At 42.6% G+C, this 23,772-nt stretch overlaps 1 protein-coding gene across 14 annotated transcripts in view; it reads left to right on the top strand.

The window, feature by feature from the left end:
* PTPN3 (protein tyrosine phosphatase non-receptor type 3) overlaps nt 1-22,200 on the top strand; it is a 229,171-nt gene extending 206,971 nt beyond the window's left edge. For 10 of the 14 annotated variants that reach the window (XM_061589650.1, XM_061589644.1, XM_061589645.1 and 7 more), the window contains 3 exons: nt 3,354-3,499; nt 16,122-16,257; nt 20,081-22,200. In XM_061589650.1, the coding sequence (XP_061445634.1) occupies nt 3,354-3,499; nt 16,122-16,257; nt 20,081-20,158 (360 nt within the window). In that variant the 3' untranslated portion in view covers nt 20,159-22,200. Of the gene's footprint in view, nt 1-3,353; nt 3,500-16,121; nt 16,258-17,963; nt 18,132-20,080 lie in introns of all 14 variants that reach the window. The other 4 variants (XR_009758410.1, XR_009758411.1, XM_061589646.1 and 1 more) reach the window with 4 other exon arrangements.
* The last annotated feature ends 1,572 nt before the right edge of the window (nt 22,201-23,772 follow it).

Genomic DNA, 23,772 nt, shown 5'->3' with positions numbered 1-23,772 from the left:
CTGGTAAAAGCAAAGGGTAGCAGAAAAATAATGAGCACGGACTGTAACCACCTACCACAGCCTTTCCCAACCAGTGTGCCTTCAGATGTTGTTGGACCACAATTCCCATCTTTCCTGACGATTGGCAATGCTGGCTGAGGCTGATGGGAGTTGTGGTCCAACAACATCTGGAGGCACACTGGTTGGGAAAGGCTGATCTACCAGTTCAGTGGAATGCAATCTGAACCAGCACCATCAAGCAAATTCTATTCCTAGGATCCATAAATATCTGTGCCTTGGATCCATGTTTTTGCACCATGGTGTTGCAGGAAAACACTGGATCTGTGATTTTTATGGTTCAGTCAATGGAAGAACATTGACAGTGGTTTGGGGGTGGGAACCATGGTAAAATCACATAATTTCAAGAGAATCCATTTTACTGGATCAAATGTCTGTGTGCATGCATGCACATGTGCGCGCACACACACACCTTTCTGTATCTCTCCTGTAACCTGCAATATGGCTGTCGGTCACTCTGTTTTCCTCCTCACAGGCTCTCAGATCACTCCCCTTCCCCTCCTACAATCTTAGTCACTCCACTTTCTGTTCAGCTGCTCAGGTGGTATTCTGAGCCTTGAAAAGCACATAGAGATACAAGAGGAAGTGGGAAGAGTGATGTTCTTTCAGCTTCCTCCTTCAGCTCTATGAACTTTTCAAAAGGAGGAAAAATGAAACTACTGTTGCCACCTCCTGACACGGGGGAAGGGCTTAGAGTTTTGCAGGGGCTAGCGGAAGTTCCCAAGGTCACCATGCTATCCATGGGGTCCAGGTTGGCAGCACCAGATGTAAAGAGACAGATTGCCTTAAGAGAAAATTTGGAAGATAATCTCCAGTGAACCCAGCATGTTACAGGTGGCCTTGGGTTTGGATACTCTGGATGCAACAGTACCTTTGTAACAAGTTACAATTTTCTGTGTTAAATATAATTGGGCTTTTATGGGAACTATATATAGCACAGTTTCACTTATTTCATTGGTGTGCAGAGCACAGAAAACATTCAAATAGGGATATAACTGGATTTCCAGTGGGATTACATTGACATAGAGTTTACTGAGAAGCAACAGGGAGAGTGAGAACACGTATTGCAGAGATCTGAAAAAAATGAGGTTTGATTAATAAATAGATGATCACTACTGGTTTTTTTTTTTTTTTTTTTTTTTTCAATAATTTTTATTCAGATTTTCATAAAACATACAAGACAAAATCATAAAACATTCAAAGACAAAAAACAAAATCAAAAATAGTTAAACAAAAAGAAAAAAAGAAAAAAAAAACAAAAATAAAAAATAAAGAGTAAAATATTGACTTCCCATTTGTCAAAGATCAAATCAGTTATAAGTCTATAATATATAACAATCCTGTCTCTTAAGTCATATTATAAAATCACTTTCCTCCAGTAGTTATCTTACTTAATCATCAAATCTCATAAACATTACTTTATTCTTTCCACAAAAAGTCAAAGAGAGGTTTCAATTCTTTAAGAAATATATCTATCAATTTTTTTTCCAGATAAGCATATCGATTAATCCATCTCATTACTAATTATGATAATCTTATTGTCATAACCATAGTCAAAATAAACATTTCAATTAATCCATCACATCAGAATCTGTTAGGTTCAATAATTTCAGTAGCCATTGTTCTATTATCTCTATTAGTTCCATTTTCCATCTTCCATCTTCAGTAGTCTTGTTAAGTCCAGTAATTTCAATATCCAATCTTCCATTATCAGTATTCCATAATAATCTTGCTGTCAAAGCCATAGTCATATAGTAAGAGTCTGATGGGGATTACCTCTATCCCAAATATTTTCTTGCCATCCATTCTGAATAGGTTGCTGAAATACTGCTGTAAAATCATATCTCTGTTCTTTTTTTCAAAATACACTGGGTCATCTCTTAAAAGTTTTTCCATTGTCACATGGCTGCAGTTAATTCCATAGATTTTCTCTATATTGGGCTCCATCACATCATTCCAGTCCAGAAGATTATCCATGCCATTGATAACTTTATCTCTAGAATCTTCATTCATTTCTTCAGAGATAACATTGAGTTCCAAACAATAGATTTTATTTCTAAAGTCCATAGACTCCAAATCTTGTTCCTGTTCCACGTTGGTTCCAATCTCCGGGATCTCCTCTCTCACAGGGACCCCTATTCCAGTCTCCAGGGTCACCTCTCTCACAGGGACCCCTGTTCCAATCTCCGGGGTCTCCTCTCTCACAGGGACCCCTTCCAGGGTCACCTCTCTCACAGGGACCCTTATATCTTTAATCTCCTGCTTCATTTTACTCAATTCAATTTTCATTATCTCAATCTCATCCATTATTTTCTGAAACATAGTTATTTCCAGATTTTCAGCCACTTTCTTAATTGCCATTTTAAAAGAAAAATATAGGAAAACCACTTCTTATTTCAGCAACAATTGGGTTAATACTCCAAACTTGGTGACATCACAGTATAAACAGAGCAGACAGCCTTATCTCTCCAATAGTTAAGTAAACAAAATGCAGTTCCCAGGATCGAAACAATTAATGGCAATCGTCAAGAAACAGATTCGTCAAAATAAAATAGACCAAAAAGAGAGTAGTCTCAAAACAGTATAATATTTTTCAAAATAAAAATCTGGAATAGAAATCCCTCTTCTGTGTATATCTTTAGAATGCAAATCCAGGACAGCTTTTTGCAACAAAAACAGAGATAAGCTATTAATTAGTGCGTAGCAGAGAGAAGTTATGGCTCCCCAGTGAGATGTCAAAAACTGATCAATCTGGCAAATCTCTTTTAAACAGCAACAATTTAAGTCAAGTAAAAGAAAAATATAGAAAGAAGGGTGCTTGCCTGTTAGTGCGTTCTCTCTTAGAAGATAAGGTGAACGTTCGCTTTATCAGATAGAGCTTGCTGTTAAAAATCCGTCCCACCTTCGTCGGCTGGACCTCGTCCCATAAATTAATGAGATCTGGTCGTCCCAACAAAAATAGGCTTTGAGGTTAATCTCTTCGTTTCTCCCTACTCGGGAGAAGTTTAATCAGTCAAAAAAAAAAGAAAAAACTGACTGATATATCTGAATAAGCTTCTTTTGAGGCAGGAGCCCGTCTCAAAAGCAGGCACAGGCTAAGTCACCCTTCCCGGAAGTCGATGATCACTACTGGTTTTGACCACATGTCAGCAGTGTCTCTTGTTGAGCTATCTAACCCCAAAGACTCTGAATGACAAAATGTTTGTTTGACATTTCAAATGTATTATCCTGTCTGTAGCTTAATTTTAAATGAATGGCGCTAGTACCTATATAGTGAAAATGTTGATTTGTTTCAGACAGAGGAAGAACATACAGTCAGTCATCTCCAGTATGTGGCTTGGCCTGATCATGGTGTCCCTGATGATTCCACAGACTTTTTGGAATTTGTGACCTACATGAGATCAAAAAGAGTGGGCAATGAGCCAGTTCTTGTTCACTGCAGGTGCAGTAACTCGTTGTGCATATAACTGTTTGGTGTAATAGCATGTGATACTTCTTGAGTCTCTTTCATGTATATTGAATATGTTACAGATGGAAGTGAATCAAAACTGCTCTTGCTGTTTCAGGGTGCTTAGGGGCTGTTCAAATGTATTTGAAGTGTTCGTTTTTTTCAGTGAACTTTTCCAAAAGAGAGAGAACATGACTTAAATATAACTGGTTGTAAATAAGACTTGGTTGCTTGATTTTATGTGTGGGTTTACAGTTTGTTTCACTGAAAAAGGATAGCATATGTCAGCTCTTCACTGAGACAGCAGTGTCGGTGGGGGTGCAGGCAGGGCTGGAGATTCCTTGGTAATTGCCAGGCCGTAAGTCCACAGCTGGCAGCTTGGCTATAAATCTGCCAGGCTAGCAAGGAGGAAGCAAGATAAGGGTAGAGGCCGTTCAAAGCTTACGTGCCAAGCCAGAAATCCAGAAGAGACGTCAGTGAAGGTCCGGGTCTAGTTTGCCGAGAGATCAGTCCAAGTCAAGGTTCAGGGGATAGGAAGACACACAGTGGTCACGCCTGACGTTGTAGTCAGCAACAAGCTGAAGCCAAGGTTTGACTTTTAAGGAGCAGGTTTGTCAGCAGGTGTGAGCCATCAGCGTTTTGGCCTTAAGTGGACAGGCCTGCCCCTCTTCTTCCTGAACTTCTGTTGTCTACGTTCTGCAGGTGAGGGGGAGTATTCTGTTCACTGTCTGCATCTGGCTGAAGGGCTTCAGCTGTGTCTGGGGTGCTCTGCAGCTGAGGGGGAGAAGGAGCTGGGTTCTCAGGGGTTTCCTCCATTTCTCCTTCTGGGTCTGCTGCTTCTGGGTCTGCTGCTGTTACTCCCGAGTCATCCTCGTCTGATGAGTGAGGGGGGGTATTTTCCCTATGAGTCCGGCCATCACAACGGGTTTTAGCTCCACCTATCGTGCGAAGGCAAGAATGTCTTTGAAGTCAAGACTAGGGGCGTCAGGCCCCTCCCACTCTCCAGTTCATTCTTGCCTTTCGTACGAACAAGATTGAGATCTATATAACTAGCGATTAGCTAAGTTCTTTTGGTGTTTGTTTGTGTGTTTGTTTGACAGGGCGCGGAGGTATTGTCTCTTGTGTGTCTCCAAGTGTCCTCCTTCCCTCCGTATTGTGTTTAACTGTGTTTAACTGTATCTTGGGGAGCCTTTTTCCCTTGCCCGGGCAGTTTCCCCTTTTGGATTACTCCTCACCCCTAGGAGAGACCGCGGCTGCGGATCCTCCTCGTCCCTTCGCTTTTCCCTTTCTCTTGGGCCCTGCGCTTCCCCTGGGAACTTGCGGCTGCAATTCCCTTCTAGCGGCTTGTCTTGCTGGGCTGCCTTTTCTCCGCGCTCCGTGACGCTCTCGGAAGACCGCGGCTGCGGTTCTTCTGATCTCAGCGGGAGCTTGCAGCTGCGGCTCCCGCCGTTACCCCATCTCCCGTTTTAGCCTGCCCGGGTCCGTTCTCGCCCCACTGAATCCTGTGGCTGCGGCTATTTCATTAGTGCCTTTACCTGAGCTCTCCCTTTTACCTCAGCTCACCCTCGCTACGTGGCTTTAAATTCCCACCGCGAAGGGCTTTGCAGACGGCGACGGCGGCTCCCTCTGCAGCGGCTGCCGCATTTCCCCTACTGCCTGTTCCCTCCTGGGGGTTTTTTACAGCCGCTAGTGCGGTTTTCGGCCCCGCGGTTCCTCCTGCGAGACTGTGCTGGGCAGCCCTTCCCCCAGTTCGCTTCCAGACGGCCGCCATTGCTCCTCTCTCCGCCATTTTTTCCCGCTCTTTTTTCCGGGCGCCATTTTTTGAATTCAAATTTCCTGCCTTTTTTGTTACCATTATTAACCATCGGATACCTCCCCTGCAGGCTATCTATCCGTATGTGTGTTGTATACGTGCTGCAGACAGACTTACACACAATTTTACTGTGGCTGTAATCATAGTGGCTGGATTATATTATCAAGGCTGGAGCTCCAATCCTAGTGGGCTGGATTGTATTATCAAGGCTGGAGCTTTAATCCTAGTGGCTGGATTGTATTATCAAGGCTGGAGCTTTAATCCTAGTGGCTGGATTGTATTATCAAGGCTGGAGCTTTACTCTTAGTGGCTGACTTGTACTAAATCTGATTCATATTGGTATATCCTGCCCCCTCTGGGGTCGTGAACCAAGCCTGAAACCCAGCCTACAGCACTAATCTGAGTGTACCAACTCTAAAACAGCCTATATTATATTAACGCTGATACCTCAGTGCATTCTGCTCCCTCTGTGGCAGTGCACTTCGCCATCTGCCAGTGTATTCTACCCCCTCCGTGGTCGTACGCTGTGCCAGTTCTGGTCTTTACATTCTGCCCCCTCCGTGGCAGTGTACTGCACCCAAGTTAATACAAGATGGCAGAACAGCCAGGCATGTCGCCATCAACCCATATGGTGCCAGATCAGCCAGGCATGCCACAATCAGCCAAGCCACAATATCCTAACACGACTAAGACCAGACCTGCCAAAGCACTGGCTAAGACAAAACATCTTTCCAGCCATAGTAAACCAAAGCGCCCACGTTATGTCTCTGTGCCAACCACCACCACAGCACAGGCACACATAAGCGATATTCTCCATTCCCCTGCTGCTGCCTCTGACGAGGAAGAGTTTGTTGGCTTTCCCGCTCAGTGTTCGCCTAACGAACCTCCCTCCGTTTTACTGCCCCAAACATCTGTTCCAATAGTTCCTCAGGCACATACATCTGCCACATCCGGTCTGCAGCTGTCTCCTGATTTCCTCTCCCAACTTCAAGCCATGCTGGCATTTTTCACCCAAATGCAGTCACTACCACAAGTTCCTGCCATACCTCCACTCAACATGGACCAACGTGCGTGCCATGAAGCTCATTCTTCCTGTTCACCAGATCCCTTTGATGTAGCCAGAGGCAGATGTACGGACGAAGCCTCGTATGCGGAGGAGTCAACTTTCACTGACCATGTTGAAGGAGACGACTGGAGCGACTATTCAGATCATGAGGAGGATACATCGTATCGCTTGTTTAATACTTCAGACTATCAGCCGCTAGCACGCAGGGTAGTTAATACCCTTGGTCTCCAGACTGCGCCTTCAACTTCGTCCGCCCCAGCTATCAAAGGGGCCAAGGTCCTCAAATCCCCTGCACCTACTGAACACTACATCCTGGTGCCGGACCCAATTGCCAAATTAGCCTCTGAAGAATGGGCCCATCCACTCAAAGCTCGACGCTTCAAGAACCTGGCTGACAGACTTTACGCCCTAGCCCCAGACTTTGCCACCAAGTTAGATGTCCCTGGCATAGATGAACCAATCGCTCGCCTCGTTTCACGATCGCTTTTGCCCAGGGAAGGGGAATCCCACCTAAAAGACACTACTGAGCGACAAATAGACTTTGCCCTCTGCAAGAATCACGAGGCCACTGCCCTAGCCATGCGTGCCTCCGCTTCAGCCTCCATCTTCTCCAGAGCATCTATGATGTGGCTGGATGACCTTCTAGAGGACGCTAACCCTGATCCTGTCACCCTCAGAAGAGCACTATTGAAATTGCGTAAGACAGCAGCTTTTGTGGCCGATGCCACTTTGGATGCCACTCAATTAGGGGCACGAGCCATGACGGCTCAAATAGTCGCTCGTCGCACCCTCAGGCTTTGCCACTGGCAAGCTGATTCAGCGGCCAGATTGAATCTGTCCAGGGCTCCTTACTCCGGATCTCTACTCTTCGGCGAGGAAGCTCTAAAGGCAGTGCTGGTTGATCCAAAAGACGCCCACAAACCGGTTCTGGCCACAGTCAAGAACAGCGACCACAGGCCCTTCAGGCGATTTCCTTCCTTCCGTTCTAACCAGCCCTTTCGAGGAACGCGGCCAGGAGGACGAGGCCGCGACTTCAGATTCTATGACCCCAACGCATTCAGGGGCTCCTGGAACTGACGCTTCCAGGGCAGAGGTCAGTACCAAGGGCGCAGGGGCAACTCATCGTCCTCATATAAGGGAGGCCCTCGCCTACGCAAGTAGTCTTAACGCCCTCCCCATAGGTGGCAGATTACTTAATTTTGGAGATCGATGGCTGCGCCTTACTAAGGTCTCCTGGATCAGGGACCTTTTCAGTTATGGTTATACCATAGAGTTCTGGGCAACCCCATCAGACAGATTCCACCCGTCTCCTTGCCCAAGGGCACCAGCCAGGCACAACATCATGCAGACAGCTATACACCACCTCTTGGACATAGCGGCGATAGAGCCAGTTCCCACAACTGAGAGGTCGGAAGGGGTGTACTCCCTCCTATTTGCTGTGCCAAAACGAGATTTATCATGGAGGGCGGTATTGGACCTCAAGTTTGTCAACCGTTTTGTAACATATCGCAGGTTCAAAATGGAATCACTCCACTCCATTACGGAGAGTCTGCATGAAGGAGACTTCCTGGCTTCTATCGACCTTAAGGAAGCGTATCTCCATGTGCCCATTTGCATAGCCCACAGAAAGTTTCTTCGGTTTGCTTTTGGCCACCAGCACTTTCAATATAGAGCGATGCCATTCGGCCTCTCCTCTGCTCCAAGAGTGTTTACCAAGGTGCTACTCATCCTAGTGGCTTACCTCCGGACCCAAGGGGTTCATATCTACCCATATTTGGATGATCTGCTAATACGGGCCAAGTCTGAGGAGCTGGCTCATCATCATTTAATGATCACCCTCAATGTTTTGCAGGCCTACGGCTGGCTTGTCAACTTCGACAAAAGCCATCTCCAACCAACCCAACGCCTACTACATCTAGGGGCAATGTTGGACACCCTGCAGGCAATGGTCTTCTTGGCTCCAGATCGCATCACTGCCATCACAAGCATCGCAAGGTCCCTGATGCAACAAACATCCGCAGACGTCATGCTTCTCGCCAGAGCGCTCGGGATGTTTATCTCTACAATCCACATTGTGCCATGGGCTCGAGCCCACACTCGGCCCCTTCAATGGATTCTGTTGCCTTTTCAAAAAGACATTGCCAGCTCCAACCATCGCAAAGTTCGTTTGAGCCCCGCACTGCGCCTCTCCTTCCGCTGGTGGACCAAGGTTCAACACCTCTCCCAAGGGCACGTCGTTCAGAGAACCCCGCAGAACCGTTGTAACCACAGATGCCAGCCTCATAGGTTGGGGAGCCCACTGCAACTCCCAGTACGTTCAGGGGGTTTGGTCCAACGCAGAGCAATCTCAAAGCATCAACTGGCTGGAACTAAAGGCTGTCCACTTAGCTCTATGTCATTTTCAGTCTCTGTTCCCTTTGCATCATGTGCTCATTCGAACAGACAACACGTGTGTAAAATCACATTTGAACAGACAGGGGGGCAACAGGTCTCGTCCTCTGCAGGACTTAGCCTCCTTCATCTTTGTCTGGGCAGAACAACATCTACAATCCCTGAAAGCAGAACACCTCAGAGGGATTTGGAATGTGACAGCAGACTGGCTCAGCAGACAACAGGTCTTTCCGGGAGAATGGAAACTTCATCCAGCCATTTTCCATCGTCTCCAGTGTCGGTTCGGCGCCCTCTCAGTCGACCTGTTTGCTTCCAGTCGCAATTGCCAGCTTCCCAGGTACTTTGCCCGATACCTGGACTCAACAGCAGAAGCAGTGGATGCTCTGACAACACCGTGGCCAGACGGTCTATTGTACGCCTTTCCTCCCATACCATTGTTAGCCAAAACCTTGAGGAAGGCGCGAACCGAAAGGGCACAGCTGGTTCTGATAGCACCATTTTGGCCACGCCGACCGTGGTTCTCAGATCTTCTGGCAATGTCAATGATGGATCCTTGGACACTTCCAGTAAGGCCAGATCTCCTATCCCAGGGTCCAGTACTGCACCAGGACCCTACTTGGCTCAATCTAACAGCGTGGCGTTTGAACGGGGACATTTGAGGTCAGCTGGACTGTCTGACGCTGTGATTGATATTATTTTGGCCTCGAGAAGACCATCTACCACCCGTATTTATCAACATACCTGTGTGGCTTTCTCCAAGTGGTGTCAGTCCCACCACCATGATCCATCCCAGGCCACTGTGCATCAGGTGCTCCAATTGCTCCATAGCGGCTTTATGATGGGACTTCGACCCAACACTCTACGTCGACATGCGTCCACTCTGTCGTCCATTCTCTCAGTGTCCTCTCCTGGAGATCATATTTCCTCACATCCGTTCATCAAACGTTTTTTGAGGGGAGTCGCCCTACGCTCTCCGGCTGTTGTCCATCGGTTCCCCTCATGGAGTTTGCCGAAAGTTCTGCAGGCTTTGCAACGCCCTCCGTTTGAACCCATCAGGACTGTGCCCCTACGTATACTGTCCTTCAAGGTCTTGTTTCTGATCGCAATCACATCTGCCAGACGCGTTTCGGAGTTGTGCGCATTGTCCTCTGCTCGACACCTCTGCGTCTTCCATAAGGACTCTGTTGTGCTGAAGACTGATCCTTCCTTCCGTCCCAAGGTCGATTCAGTTTTTCATTGCAACCAGGACATTGTTTTGCCTTCCTTTTGCCCGAATCCTACCCATCCTCTTGAAAAGGCTTGGCATTCGTTAGATGTCCGGAGGGCTCTCAAGACCTACCTGTCTAGGACCCAAGAGATTCGACGAATGGAGTCTCTGTTTGTATCCTTTCATCCAAGGTCTATGGGGCATAAAGTTTCCAATCCTACCTTATCCCGTTGGTTAAGGGCATGTATTACTTTAGCATATGAGTCTCTGAAACTGTCAGTTCCAGCTAGTATAACGGCTCATTCTACCAGGTCAGCTGCCACTTCGGCTGCTTTTGCCACTAATGCTCCTGTTGCCGATATTTGTAGGGCTGCAGTCTGGTCTACCCCACACTCGTTTATAAGGCATTATAAAATTGATCGTTATGCATCTGCTGACGCATCTTTCGGCAGATGAGTGTTGCAACAGGTTCTTAATGAGGATTAACACGTGGGTGGTCCCTCCCTGTATGGGCTGCTGTGGTACATCCCGTTGTGATGGCCGGACTCATAGGGAAAATGGACCATTGGTCTCACCTGAAGGGTGATTTTCCTATGAGTACGGACATCACGACCCTTCCAGTTGGAGGATGACTATATATTTTCTAATGTATTATATGTTACTGTTACGCTATTATATTTAAATTTAAGAGTGAAGTCAAGACTTCTAGTTCTGTTATACCGCTATGTTGGAGTCATGTTACTATGCATGGTACTATTGTGTTATTTTCCTGCTGCCAGGCCGGTTGGCCTTGTTCTTGTATTTTTAGATATTTCTCCTTAGACTAGCGGCGAATGAACTGGAGAGTGGGGGGGGCCTGACGCCCCTAGTCTTGACTTCAAAGACATTCTTGCCTTCGCACGATAGGTGGAGCTAAAACCCGTTGTGATGTCCGTACTCATAGGAAAATCACCCTTCAGGTGAGACCAATGGTCCATTTTGTTCACTGTCTGCATCTGGCTGAAGGGCTTCAGCTGTGTCTGGGGTGCTCTGCAGCTGAGGGGGAGAAGGAGCTGGGTTCTCAGGGGTTTCCTCCATTTCTACTTCTGGGTCTGCTGCTTCTGGGTCTGCTGCTGTTACTCCCGAGTCATCCTCGTCTGATGAGTCCTCTGACGGGGCCATGACAGCATAAGAGTCCTGCTGGATTAGACCATGGGTCCTCTTAATCCAGCATCCTGTTTCCCAGTGGTGACCATCTGGAAAGCTCACAAGGAAGGCCTAAAGGTAATAACTCACTTCCACTGCTTCCCAGCAGCTGACGTTCAATGGCATATTACCTCTGAACCTAAATGTTTCATATAGTCACCATGGCTAGTAGCTATTCAAAGATGTATTCTCCATGAATTTATCTAATCACCTTTTAGCTATCTAAGCTAGTCATAATCGCATCTTAAAATTTCTTACATGTCCCCCTCTCACTTCTCTTCTAAAATGAAAAGCCTCAAATGCTTTAGCCTTTTCCTCATAAAGAAAGTGTTATAGTCTCCTGATACTTTGGGTTGTCCTTATCTGTACCATTTGCAGCTCTGCAATTTCCTTTTAAGGTGAATATACCAGATCTCTACACAGTATTCCAAGTATAGGAGTACCATAGGTTAATGGCATTGCAATCCCTTTCCTAATAATTCTTTAACATGGAATCACCTTTTTCATAACAGCTGCACCCTGATCAACATTTTCAGTGTGCCATCTACCAAGATTACTTTCTTTGTAAGTCACCATTAATTCAGACCCCATCAGTATGCATTTGAACTTTTTGTTCCTCTCTCATAATAATAGAATTCATCCAGATTGGGAAAAGTTTTCAGGAGAGACAAAAGATTCAGAACAGACAAAAGGGAGTACTTCTTCAAACAGCAGCTAATTAATTTATAGAATTCCCTGCCACAAGATGTGGTGATGGCCACTAGCTTAGCTAGCTTTAAAAGGAAAGTAGAAAAATTCATAGAGGATAGAGCTATCAATAGTTGCTAGTAATACAGCGATGTTATGAAGTGAAAATGGTGGGAAACTAAAAGGAAAGTGACCGTGTCATCTTGGGATTTGTGATAGTGATGGATGTGACACCCAGCATAGTTCAGTGTGTACACTTGGCTTTTCACAGAGCTCAGAGAAGAGTTAGGGTGGGCACCATGACTAGAAATTCCAAAGGAAAAAAAGAGTTCAAGAGGGATGGGTGATCCTGAAAAGTAAAATTCTGAAGACACAATTGCAAATTATTCCAAGGATGGGAGATATCTAAAGGAGCCAGTGTTGCTACACGGGAAGCAATTTGATGAGCTGGGACTCAGTGCAGAATTTTTACATTTTATTTTATAAAATTATGATAGACAGCAGTCCAGTTGCTGACAGAGTAGACAGTCTGACCACATAATACCAGTCATGGCACAACTGCATTGGTTCCACTTTCAAGGCCCAGTTCTCAAAGTGCTGGTTCTAACCTGTAAAGTCTTATATGGCTCAGGAATCCTATTATCTTCTGGAAAGCCTCTCCCAGCATGAATCTACCTGGACTAAGATTATTGTCTGAGGCCCTGTCTCCTTATCCCATTGACTGCTGAGTTTACTCAGCACTCTTTGGTGTGGGACTGTATCAAAAGGTTTTTGAAAGTTCAAGTGCACAGTGTATATTGGATCACCCCTATCCACATGCTTATTCACACTCAACAAATTCTAAAAGTTTAGTGAGACTGGACTTGTCTTTGCAGAGGCCATGTTTTTCTATATGCTTGGTAATTGTATCTTTAATAATGCTTTCCACCAGTTTACCCATAACAAATGTTAAGCTAAGCATCCTGTAATTTCCCAGATCCTCCCTGGATTTTTTTTTTAATTAGTGTTACATTGGTCACTTTCCAGTCCTTGGGTACGGAGCTGATCTTACAGACAAGATACATATTTTTGTTTTTAATTGGTCAGTTAGGCCTGGAACTTTGTCTCTAGTCACCACAATTTGCCTCAGTTCCTCAGACTCCCTTTTTAAGAAAGTTAATTAAGACAGACACAAATAATTCATTCATCGTCACTGTAATCTTAGAACACCATTGACTCCCTTACCATCTAAAGGTCCAACTACCTCTCTGGCCAGTTTCCTGCTTCTAATGTATTTAAATATTTTTGTTGGCCTTTGTTTTTAGCAATATGCTTCTTGATTATTATTTTTTTTGCATCCCTTACTGTCTGCTTATGTTTCTTTTGCCAAATTTGTGTTCCTTTGTGTTCTTCTCATTTTAGCAAGACTCCATTTTCTGAAAGCTTCCTTGAATCTGCTAGTAACCTACACTGGCATTCTCTTGGCCTTGCTAGTACCTTTCCTGATTTGCAGTAAATATTCTAGTTGAGGTTCTTTTTTTGGGGTTTGCACAATACTCTTATCATTTTGGAAAAATTTGAGTGTCTTGATTTTCCTTTCAACTTCCCTTTTAACAGTCCCTTCATTTGGGGGAAGTTTTCTCTTTTAATATCAAATGTTACTGTATCCTTGGCAGTTGCCTACTTATATATATGTTGAATTTGATAACTATACGGTAACTGTTCCCATTTGGTTCAACAACACTTACATCTTGAACCAGGTCCTGTGTGCCCCTTAAGATTAAGTCTAGGGTTACCTCTTCTCTGTTTGGTTCTAGTACCACCTGTTCTGGGACACAGTCATTTAGGATATCTAGAAATATTATCTCTTTGTTGGGACTGTAACATGAATGTACCTAATCTTATGTGAGGGTTATTGAAGACACCCATTACTACAACACTTCTTCCTTTGCATGTCTCCTTGATTTCATTTTCCGTCACAAGAGCACCCTAGAAATTTTGGTCAAGGGAGCAATTGTGCATTCCCCGGTACTAAATTACTCCTGGGGCCAGTTATTGCCATCGATAGTGATTCTGTGGAGGAGTCTTCTTCTTTAGATTTCTAGTTTTTTGGACTCTATATTGTCTTTGATGTACAGAGCATCACCAACCCCAGTACACTCTTCCTATAGAGTTTGTATCTAGAGAGAACTGTGCCCCACTGGTTCTCTCCATTCCACCAGGTTTATGTTATATCTGTCTGTGTTCTCCTTTAAAACCAACTATTCCAGCTTATCATATTTAGAGATACCACAAAGCTAGGAAGAATAGCTAACACCATAGAAGACAGAATCAAATCTCAAAACAATCTTCACAGATTGGAACACTAGGCCAAAACCAACAGATGAAATTGATCTGTGATAAATATAAAGTCCTGCATTTAAGTACAAAAAAATCTAATGTATAGGATGGAGGTCAACTATCTCCGCAGCAGTGCATGTAAAAAGGATCTAGGTTCTAGGTGTCTTAGTTAATCACAAGCTCAACATGACCCAGCAGTGTGATGCAGCTGCTAAAAAAAAAGGGAAAAAAAGCTAATGCACTATTACCCTGCATTAACAGCATACTCTCCAGATCATGAGAAATTCCAGTTCCACTTTATGCTGTGCTGGTCAGACCACATCTGGAGACATTTTAAGATGGGCAGAGTGTGCCCAGAAAAAGGTGACCAAAATGGTGAGGAGTCTGGAAATGTCCTATAATGAATGGTTGAAAGAGCTAGATATGTTTAGCCTGGAGAAGATTAAGGAGAGACATGATAACCATCTTCAAATATCTAAAGGGTTGATAATGCAGAAAATGGAGCAGACTTGATCCAGAGTATAGGGCTAGAGCCTATGGGTGGAAAGTGCAGGGAAACATTTTCAGCTAAACATTGGGAGAAACGTACAAAATGTAAGGCCTGTTCAACAGCGGAACAGTCTGCCTCAGGAAGTGATGGGCTCTCCTTTGCTGGAGGTATTTTAACAGAGGCAGGATGGCCATCTGTTGAGGCTGCTGTAGCTGCATCCTTCATTCCAGATATTGTATTGAGCAGGAGGTTAGACTAGAGGACCTCCAAGGTTCCTTACAACTCTATGACTCTATGGAACCTCCAGTTTCAGAGACAGTATGCCACTGAATACCAATTTCTGTGGAGCAACAGTAGAAGTGCATTGTTGCATATTTTTTGCCCTGCATGTGGGCTTCCTAGAAAAATCTGGTTGGCTTCTGTGAAAAAAATTACACTGGACTATATGGATTCTTGTTCTGATCCAGCAGGGCTGCACTTATGTACATGAGTGTACAGTTCCTTATTGTGTACACGCACATATCTGCACCTGCACAATCTCTTACCTGTCTATCTATCTAATCTATCTAATCTATTTATTTAGTTATTTAGTTATTATACTTGCATACCACCCCATAGCCAAAGCTCACTGGGCGGTTTACAGTAACTAAAAACATTAAACCAAATACAATTTAAAACAGATCTTATAAAAACAATTTAAAACACAATTTAAAAATTTAAACAGTATAAAACACATGCTAAAGTGCCTGGGAGAAGAGGAAAGCCTTGACCTGGTGCCGAAAAGATAACAGTTGGTTACATTGAGGGCAGTCCACAGGATAATACGCTCCCTACCCAGAGCACATTCTGCTTACTTTCCTTAACTGTGCCTAAGATATATACCAATGTGTTTTTAACCATAGTTGACTGATTAGGTTTTCTGTTGAATGATTTCTGATTTAAGCAGCAAACCTGATTATTCTTAACTATGATTCATGTTGATCGTTGTGTATCCTTTAGCTAGACTTATAGTGGGAGTTTGCTTTGAGTGGGGAAAGATTATGTAGTCTTCTATCCTGTTCTCAATCCCTTAATTGTGTTTAAGAGATAACCCCCATTATGCGTGCACCAGTTCTTTAGAGGCAGACAGGGCATATATGGCCATTGGACTTTTTTTCCTGGGTTATACCCTGATACTGCTTTTTTAAAAAGCACAAAACTTAATTTGAATAAAATCATATCTTTAGCCATTAATGTCTAAAACTGATCTTTTCTCCTTTTTTCTATAAAGTGTTTTTATTACAAATGTACAAAGGACATGTTTTTGAAGTGATTTTAATTTTTCAATTGTATTCAGCATTCTTCATATTTTCAAGAGAATTCCAGGATTACAAAAACAAAGTCAAGGTTGTAATATGAATTCAGGACAAAACAACTGCTTTGTTGTTGTTTTAATGCAGTATTGCTTACATTTTGCAGTGCTGGAATAGGCCGGACTGGAGTACTGGTTGCTATGGAAACAGCTATGTGCTTAATTGAAAAAAACCAACCTGTTTATCCACTGGATATTGTACGAAAAATGCGAGATCATCGTGCTATGATGGTGCAAACATCAGTAAGTGAAAAAAACAGGAATCTCTTTTCAAAGTGTGTGCTATATGCCCCAATTTCAATATATTGAAGTCATATCTTCCATAGTGTTGGAAAGGTCCTAAGTGGTCATCTAGTCCAGCTCCTAGCTGATAACAGGAAATTCACTGCTACAACATCTCTTTTACATAATCATTCTTTCTCTGCTTAAGAACATTTAACTGCCGCTAAAGTTGCCATGCTTTAACAAAAGATTTTCAAAGGGAAATTCCAACATGAATTAGAACTAATCAGGAAGTCTAGTTGTATTTATTTAGGCCTGAATTGAAACAATGGTTTCTTGTCCTGCTATGAGTGTAAATTAACATGGCAAAGCTGGGATTATTATATTCTCACTAGTTACTGTTGTTGTGATGATTTATAAAAAGCTGACTTCTTCACAAGATTTCATTTTTACATAGTGATTGGAGTATTTGGGTCTTGAGCTTTTTTAAAAGATACCCGTGTGTGAGTTGAGCATTACATTTTAAATGCATTTTGTTATCACCTTAAACTATGACACTGCCCTCTCTGGCACGCAAGTGGAAAGTATAGGAGGTTTTGGGCTGCATTTCTCTACCTTTAATTTCTCTTCAATAATTATATTTCAGATTAAAAATACTATATCATGTTGAGTTCTTGCACTGGAGAACTGCAGAACACTAGCTTATTTATATAATAAGGAAGTTTATATTTTGTAGTATATGTTGGCATACTGAAACTTGGTTGTGTTTGAGTGTTGCAACAAAAGTCATTCTCTTCTTTGGAGCATTTTCAAAAACTTTCTATTTTCCAAAGTTAATAGCAATTTGCACTGTGAGTCCAGTGAGCCTGTAGCACTGAAGAGTCTCAGTTATATATGGTTCCTGCCAGAGCTTGGAAAAGTTACTTTTTTTAACTACAACTCCCATCAGTCCCAGCCAGCATGGCCACTGGATTGGGCTGATGGGAGTTGTAGTTCAAAAAAGTAACTTTTCCAAGCTCTGGTTCCTGCAGTTTGTGCTCTACACATCTCTGAGTCATTGTTTAAAGATAGTTATACTTGGCACTTACGTGGCCTGTATCACATATTCAAAGCATTTCCCATACAATATGTTAATAATCCTACAACTCAGTAAGAGAGGATTTTGAAGGAGCAAATAATTTGAATCAAATGTAAACAAAATGTTTAAATGCTTGATGCATTTAATTCTGATCTTCAAACTTGGTATGTCAAAGTTATATCCCACCCAAAGGCCACCTTCCCTCAGGAGAAAGTGTTCGGGGGCTGCATGCCAGCACTGAGTGAGGCCAAAAGCAAAAGTGGGTGGGGCCAAAGCAGATGCACACACATATTTGCCACTCACTCACACACACACACACACACACACAATCAACTCACTTGACTTCTGTGTTGTGTGTTGAGAAATGAGCTCCCTTTCATACCGCACAGCTCAGAAATGGAGAAACCTGCACATGGAGAAAAAGAGCAGGCACTCTCCACAATTTAATTTCTGGGCAGCACTGTGTGACAAAGACCCCTCTTTCTGTCCACGTAGCACAGAAACACAGTGAATGGCCCATCAGAGAAGAGAGTGATATCTTCCTCTACAAGCTTGATTCTCTCCACCTCTGGTATAATGTAATGATTGCATCCAGGAGATCTTGTGTGATAGTATCTGTTTGGGGCAAGTTTCTATCCTATCTCCCCAGGTCAGTCATTACATTGTATCCATGGTGAAGGAAGAAAGGGAGAGAGCATTCAAGAATGAGCCCTGCTTCTGAACTCATCGTCGATATAGTTCTGGAAGCTGAATATCATCTGACTTTGCCCCAGCTATTATGTAATTAGGACTCTCGTGTGTTTAAAAATAAAACTAGGTTAGTATTTGCTGTTACTCTGCCATAATTGGCAGCCTGTCTGTGTTTTAATACCAAATAACTGGTAATTTTTTAAAGTGTATATATGTAAATGAAAAATATCTGTTTCACTTTTCTAGATGTGGTTGCCATTTTTTTGTGATAACACTTCCTATGTTTTAAAGAACCTAGCACCAATTGTTTGAAATAGGGGGTATATGTATCAAGTTTCAGTTGTCAGAAGTTTAGTTTTTATTCTGGGCAAGGTAAAGCATTTCAGTTCCACACCAGAATCTTACAATGGACTAAAAAGAAAAGAGCAATGTTGATCTTGTTCTGCAAAGAAGGAATGAATGGTTGGTTCTTCTCCCAGGATTCCCAGAGAGCATTCTCATTCATTACTCTCCTGGGCTTCAATAGGCAGGGCCAACGGCTTGCCGTATTTCTTCAAGGATGTCCCTGTCCTCCAGGCCAGACCTACCCAGTGGCAGAGCAACAGCGCCCTTGGTGAGCTGTGCAGCTTATCATAGAAAGTTTTTTTAAAACGTCCTTTTGCCTCCATACCTTCCCAGCATGGTTTAGTCAGGGCATAAGGGCTGTTCTCCATAGGACCTTGAGGCCATTAGCTTCCTTTGGGATGATGCCTCCTCTTGGAGAGTGCAGGCAGAGCCACAGCTTGACTTGCTGTTATAGGAGGAGCCACCCATAACTCCCCAGATTGGTTCTGCCTCTTGAGCTAGCAGGATGTGCCAGATTCCCAAGGGCCTAACCAATCTTTCTCAGCTTCCTCAGGGAACAAATTATTCCCTTCTTTTCTCTTCTTGGTCTTTTCCTTCTTTCCCCCCATGCTTTGTCAAGCCCTCCCCCTTTCCCACATGAAGCCAAGAGAAGGTTGGGGCTCATCTTAGCCACAGGGCAGAGGGGTACAGGTAGCTGCCTGCCATGGAATTAGCCCACACCAGGCACGGACTGATCCAGAACACCAGGAACTTCCATCCATACCTTTACAAAACTTGAGGACTTGAAATGATGGTTCACCTGGACACCACTTGAGAATGGCGCTGCTGTTATACATCCCAAAGAGTAACAAATCAGAATGCCCTCTGGAACTCACAGAACAAAGGAAATTCATACCATGAATTTCTGCTCTCTAGTATTCTCCACAGCACATATGTCCGCGTGGAATATTGGTTGGGATTAAAACCTCTGCTTTCATCATACCTTGAAGTGGTATCCAGCAACTTGGCAGGGAGTAGTTGCTGTTCGTTCTCCTGTATTTTTTTCACTTTAGTTTTATGTATGTTATTTATGGCTGTATGGTTGCCAGCAGTTTGGGGGGAGTGGCTATGTGCTTATGGGTTGGGAAGTTCTGCGTTTTGAGTTCCAACCTGAAGGGCAGAGACATTCCTCCCCTTAAGTGGATTTATGGCAAAGTGCTAGCTCTGCTTTATGAAGCCCAAGGGTAAGGATTATCCTGAAGAAAACCCTTCAGACATCCCGGAAAACAGGGATTCACAGTAAAAAAAAAAATCCTTTTACCCTGAGGTATAAGAGAGCATAAGCTCAAATAGATCATTGGGGTCATGGTATGTTAAAAGAGTATAAATTGGTTTAAACATCGCAATCTGGTTTAAGAAGAAAATCTCTGAAAGTGGTAGACATTTTTGGGCCCAGTAAGTCTTAAGGATTCTTAATGTGATAGGTGTTAACAATTTGTCAATTGGCCTAGATGAACTCGCATTTTCATTTTTTGTTGTGTCACCTTCTCTGCTTCTTTATCTCTGTCTCTAGTCTCTGCTACCTGTCCTAGCTCTTTAAAGATGTACTTAAATTATTCAGAGAACCATACTCTGATTCCCCAGCCCCAGCAAGGGAAACTATAGAGCTATGACAGCTGTGCATGATCTCAGTCGTGGTTTAAACTTTTTTTAACCTTTTTCCTTTTTTTTTTTGTTGTATGTGTTATACAGAGTCAGTACAAATTTATCTGTGAAGCTATTCTTCATGTTTACAAAGAAAGACTAGTTCACCCGCTGGATTCCAGTTAGCATAACAGTGAAGATACATATACCAAGCCCAAGTGGTTTGTGGTTATAAATGATGGTGGAGCTCACCAAAGCTCTTGGGAAGAGAAAGCAAGTTTGTACTCTGGCACTTTAAAATTTTGTAGAAAATAACTGAACTATGTACTCTACATAGGAATCAGGTAAGTTTGCAAAGGCATGTGTTGTGGAATGTACAAACACATAAAACAAGAAAAATATTGATGTACCCTCCATATGCACCTTTTATTGCCTTAAATCACTTTTCATTAGAAGTTACTGTAATTCCAGTGCTTACCATTGTAAACTGGAAAAGACCAACCAGCAATATCTGGAAAAGCAACCCAGTTATGTGAAGAGCCAAGTGCCTTCGTCTCCTACAGAGCTGAGAACTCCACAACTCACACAAAATTGGACTGAATCATCCAGTATGTTAGCATTGACAGTATTGCTCAAGCATAGTTCTGAAATGAAATGCCAAGGGCTACCACATAAGGGCTGGAGCAATGGCACTGTAAATCTACCTGCATTACTGCTAAATGCAAGCATAGATCATGTGATATACAGAAGAAGACAATGGAGCAGCTTTATATGAGAAAGGATCCAATCTGTCTTCCACTGGCTATTTTTATGTGCCGTCTCTCTATTGTTCTTTACCTTGTAGTTAATTCTTCCACATACTTGTTCTGAGAACAGATTCATGATGTTTTAAAATTCAGTTTGTATGATCTGCTCTTATGTCTTTCAAAATCTGTTGGTCTTCAGATACAGATGGCAACTGTGTATTGTGCTGGCTCCTAAACTCTTTTTACTGTTAGTGTAAAGTAAACTTTTTAATCCAGGGCTGGAGAACTATTTACTGCTGAAATGAATTTACTGTTGCTGCTAAAATTTAAAGGGCATAACTATTCAGATGGTGAAACACTGAGTTCATTGTCCATCAGGAGAAACTGAAAACTACTCTAATTGCAAGCTAATTCTTCCATTGCTTTTGCACCATCATTGCTAAGCCATCTCATTGTATTTGACTTTCAAGCCACTTGAGTTACACATGGATGCTTGTATGCCTGGGTCCCATTCAATTGGGGGGACTGCACTTTGAAGCATCCGTGAAATTTGGCCTCCGTGTGGCTATACAAGAAAAAACAAGTTGTCCCTGCAGCGGCAAGAATACTGTAGAAAAAAGAAAGAAGCGGCTGGGAATTAAGTGGCATTTACTAAAAAATCTGATGGAAAACTTCTATTTATCTAGAATGGTGAAGAATCTATAGACTTGGTCCACAGTGAACAGCCATGGCTTGAAAAACATGGCAAGCTTATAGTGCAATCCTGTGCATGCTTGCTCCGAAACAGCACTGTCTTCAATGCGGCTTACTGCCTAGCAAGTGTGCTTAGGGCTGCAGCCTTAATTAATTAATTGATTGTATATATAGCATTAGGGGTTTCTGTGTGCAGATACAAACATTTGTATGGTAACATTGTGAGTCAGAAACTGAGTGGCTTAGGAGCAGCAGTTGCACTACAAAGGTATTATATGAATTGATTTTGTTATGTGATACTAGTGAAATATTAAAAAAAATCTGAATGTATGTAAAATGCAATTGGGTTGTACATTGGTAATTTGCTTTAAGGTACACTGGTCTGAGTTTCATTTCAAAGGACAGAATTGGAATAAACCTATCACTGTATGGTGTTTAAGAATTTGTCCTTATTGATAATTCTCTGCTAATAAAATTAAAACAACATATAGAATATATCCTTATGGGAAAAAATTGAATAAAATTATGTATATAAAGGCTGTTTCTGAGAAAAGTCATCTACAAGTTTGAAAAACATTGTGTGTATGTTTATATTGAAAACTATTTTTCTTTTAAATATGCAAAAAATAATTGCAAATGTAGTGTTGTATCAGACATCTAGGGTTTTTCCCAAGAGGTTATTTTCCTCTCCCCCCCCTTATTTTTTTGCCTGGAATCAGCAGTGGTTTCACAATTAAAGTAATGTGGTGGCCCTCTTGACTCTGAAAATGATGGCTTTACGGGGATCAAGTTTTGTGTCTCTTGTTTTTATTTAAGAGGGTTGGCATATATTTGATCAGTTTGTCTATGAAGTATGTCTGTTGGAAAGGTGATCAGTTTGTCGAAGCACTATTGTCTTGAGACATGACTTCTAGATTTGAATAAATTATTAATTCCATAACTATATATAATCATAATGAATTATTTTGGATTTATAAAATCTGCTATCAGACTACTCATGGTTTTATCTCTTGTAAAATGTTGTTAAAATGTCAAATCCCGTGTTGTATTTGATGATAATGCTTGTACCATATTGGACAGTGACTTATTCCCACTTCATCCTTTTGGAATCTGCTAGGAGAAGTATTGCAGAGATCTTGCAGTTGCAAGAAAAAGGAGGAAACATTGGGAAATAAGGAGGATCTCAGGTCCATAGCAAGCCTGAATTTGCACTAGTCATATCTATGCTGTACAGACAATGTAAAGCTGTCTATCAAATGTTGTCAAAAGAGTGCAAACAAAACCAGACGAAGGCTGAAATCCGATACATGTCTACTCAAAAGTAAGTTCCATTGGGTTCAATGGGACTTACTTGCAGGTAAGTGAGTATTGGATTGCAGCCTAATTGTATTTTGAAACTGATGCCATAAATATGGGTGTGTCTTTAGCAGCCTAGTTAATTCAGAATGTTTTCAGACCAAGCTAGCTGAGCCTGCTTCCTTGCATGTGCTTAGCCTTAGTCATATTTTGTGAAATTTGTCACAAAAATTCCCTGAAATTTTATCTTGATTTCTCTCTATAATTGTTTAATATATTTTGCTGAGTGTTCTCCATGCAATCCATAGTAAATATTTCTAGGAAGCAATATATATGTAAGTGTTAATGAACCACATCTCTGTAGAGCCAAGTGTACTATACTATGTGCTAAAAAGAATCACTATCCTGTACCAAATAATCCAGCTTTTGGGAAGAGCAATTATATGACCAGTGTAAATCATGCAAATGTGCATGATCTATTTTGCACAATTCATTTGGCATATACTAATCATGAGCAGGAATAAGCTATGCAGCACTGTGCATAAAATGTTGTGCAGCAGTCCCCTCGGCTCTAAATCTTTGCCTGCCATTGTCCATTGCCTTTAGAGCCATAAGGATAGAAAGTTGTGGTGGTCTTTTTTATTTTTAAATGAATGCTAGATTCTTAGGTTGCTGAATTATACAGCCAGTTCAAATTCTGTGACTTTTCTGAACTGCTGTAGAAATAAGGCATAGCCTTATATCTGCAAAAACAAATTTCCATTGCTTTAGGGGCAGCCCTATAGCCGGCCTTCCTTGCTAGGTAGGTCAGCCACATTTCTAGGTGGGGCATTTGGGGGGGGAGGTGCATGGTGCTAGCCAATCCCCCCCATCACTGGTGGAGAGGATTTGAGGGCCAGGGAGAGGCAGTGACCTTCCCCCTCTTCCATTCAGAGGGTATATTACCCTGCATGAATGAAGTTTAATCTGTTGATTTGTCTCACTCTTTCCTGAGAGATCCCCAGGAATACCAGACTCAAAGACTTGACTTTGCCCATGTCTACAGTCCCCTTTCACCTGTGGTCT

The sequence above is a fragment of the Rhineura floridana genome, chromosome 11 (genome assembly GCF_030035675.1).
Source record: "Rhineura floridana isolate rRhiFlo1 chromosome 11, rRhiFlo1.hap2, whole genome shotgun sequence".
Classification (NCBI taxonomy): Eukaryota; Metazoa; Chordata; class Lepidosauria; order Squamata; family Rhineuridae; genus Rhineura; species Rhineura floridana.
The sequence above is the reverse complement of the archived record's forward strand: the minus strand, read 5'-3'. Positions and strand labels throughout refer to the sequence as shown.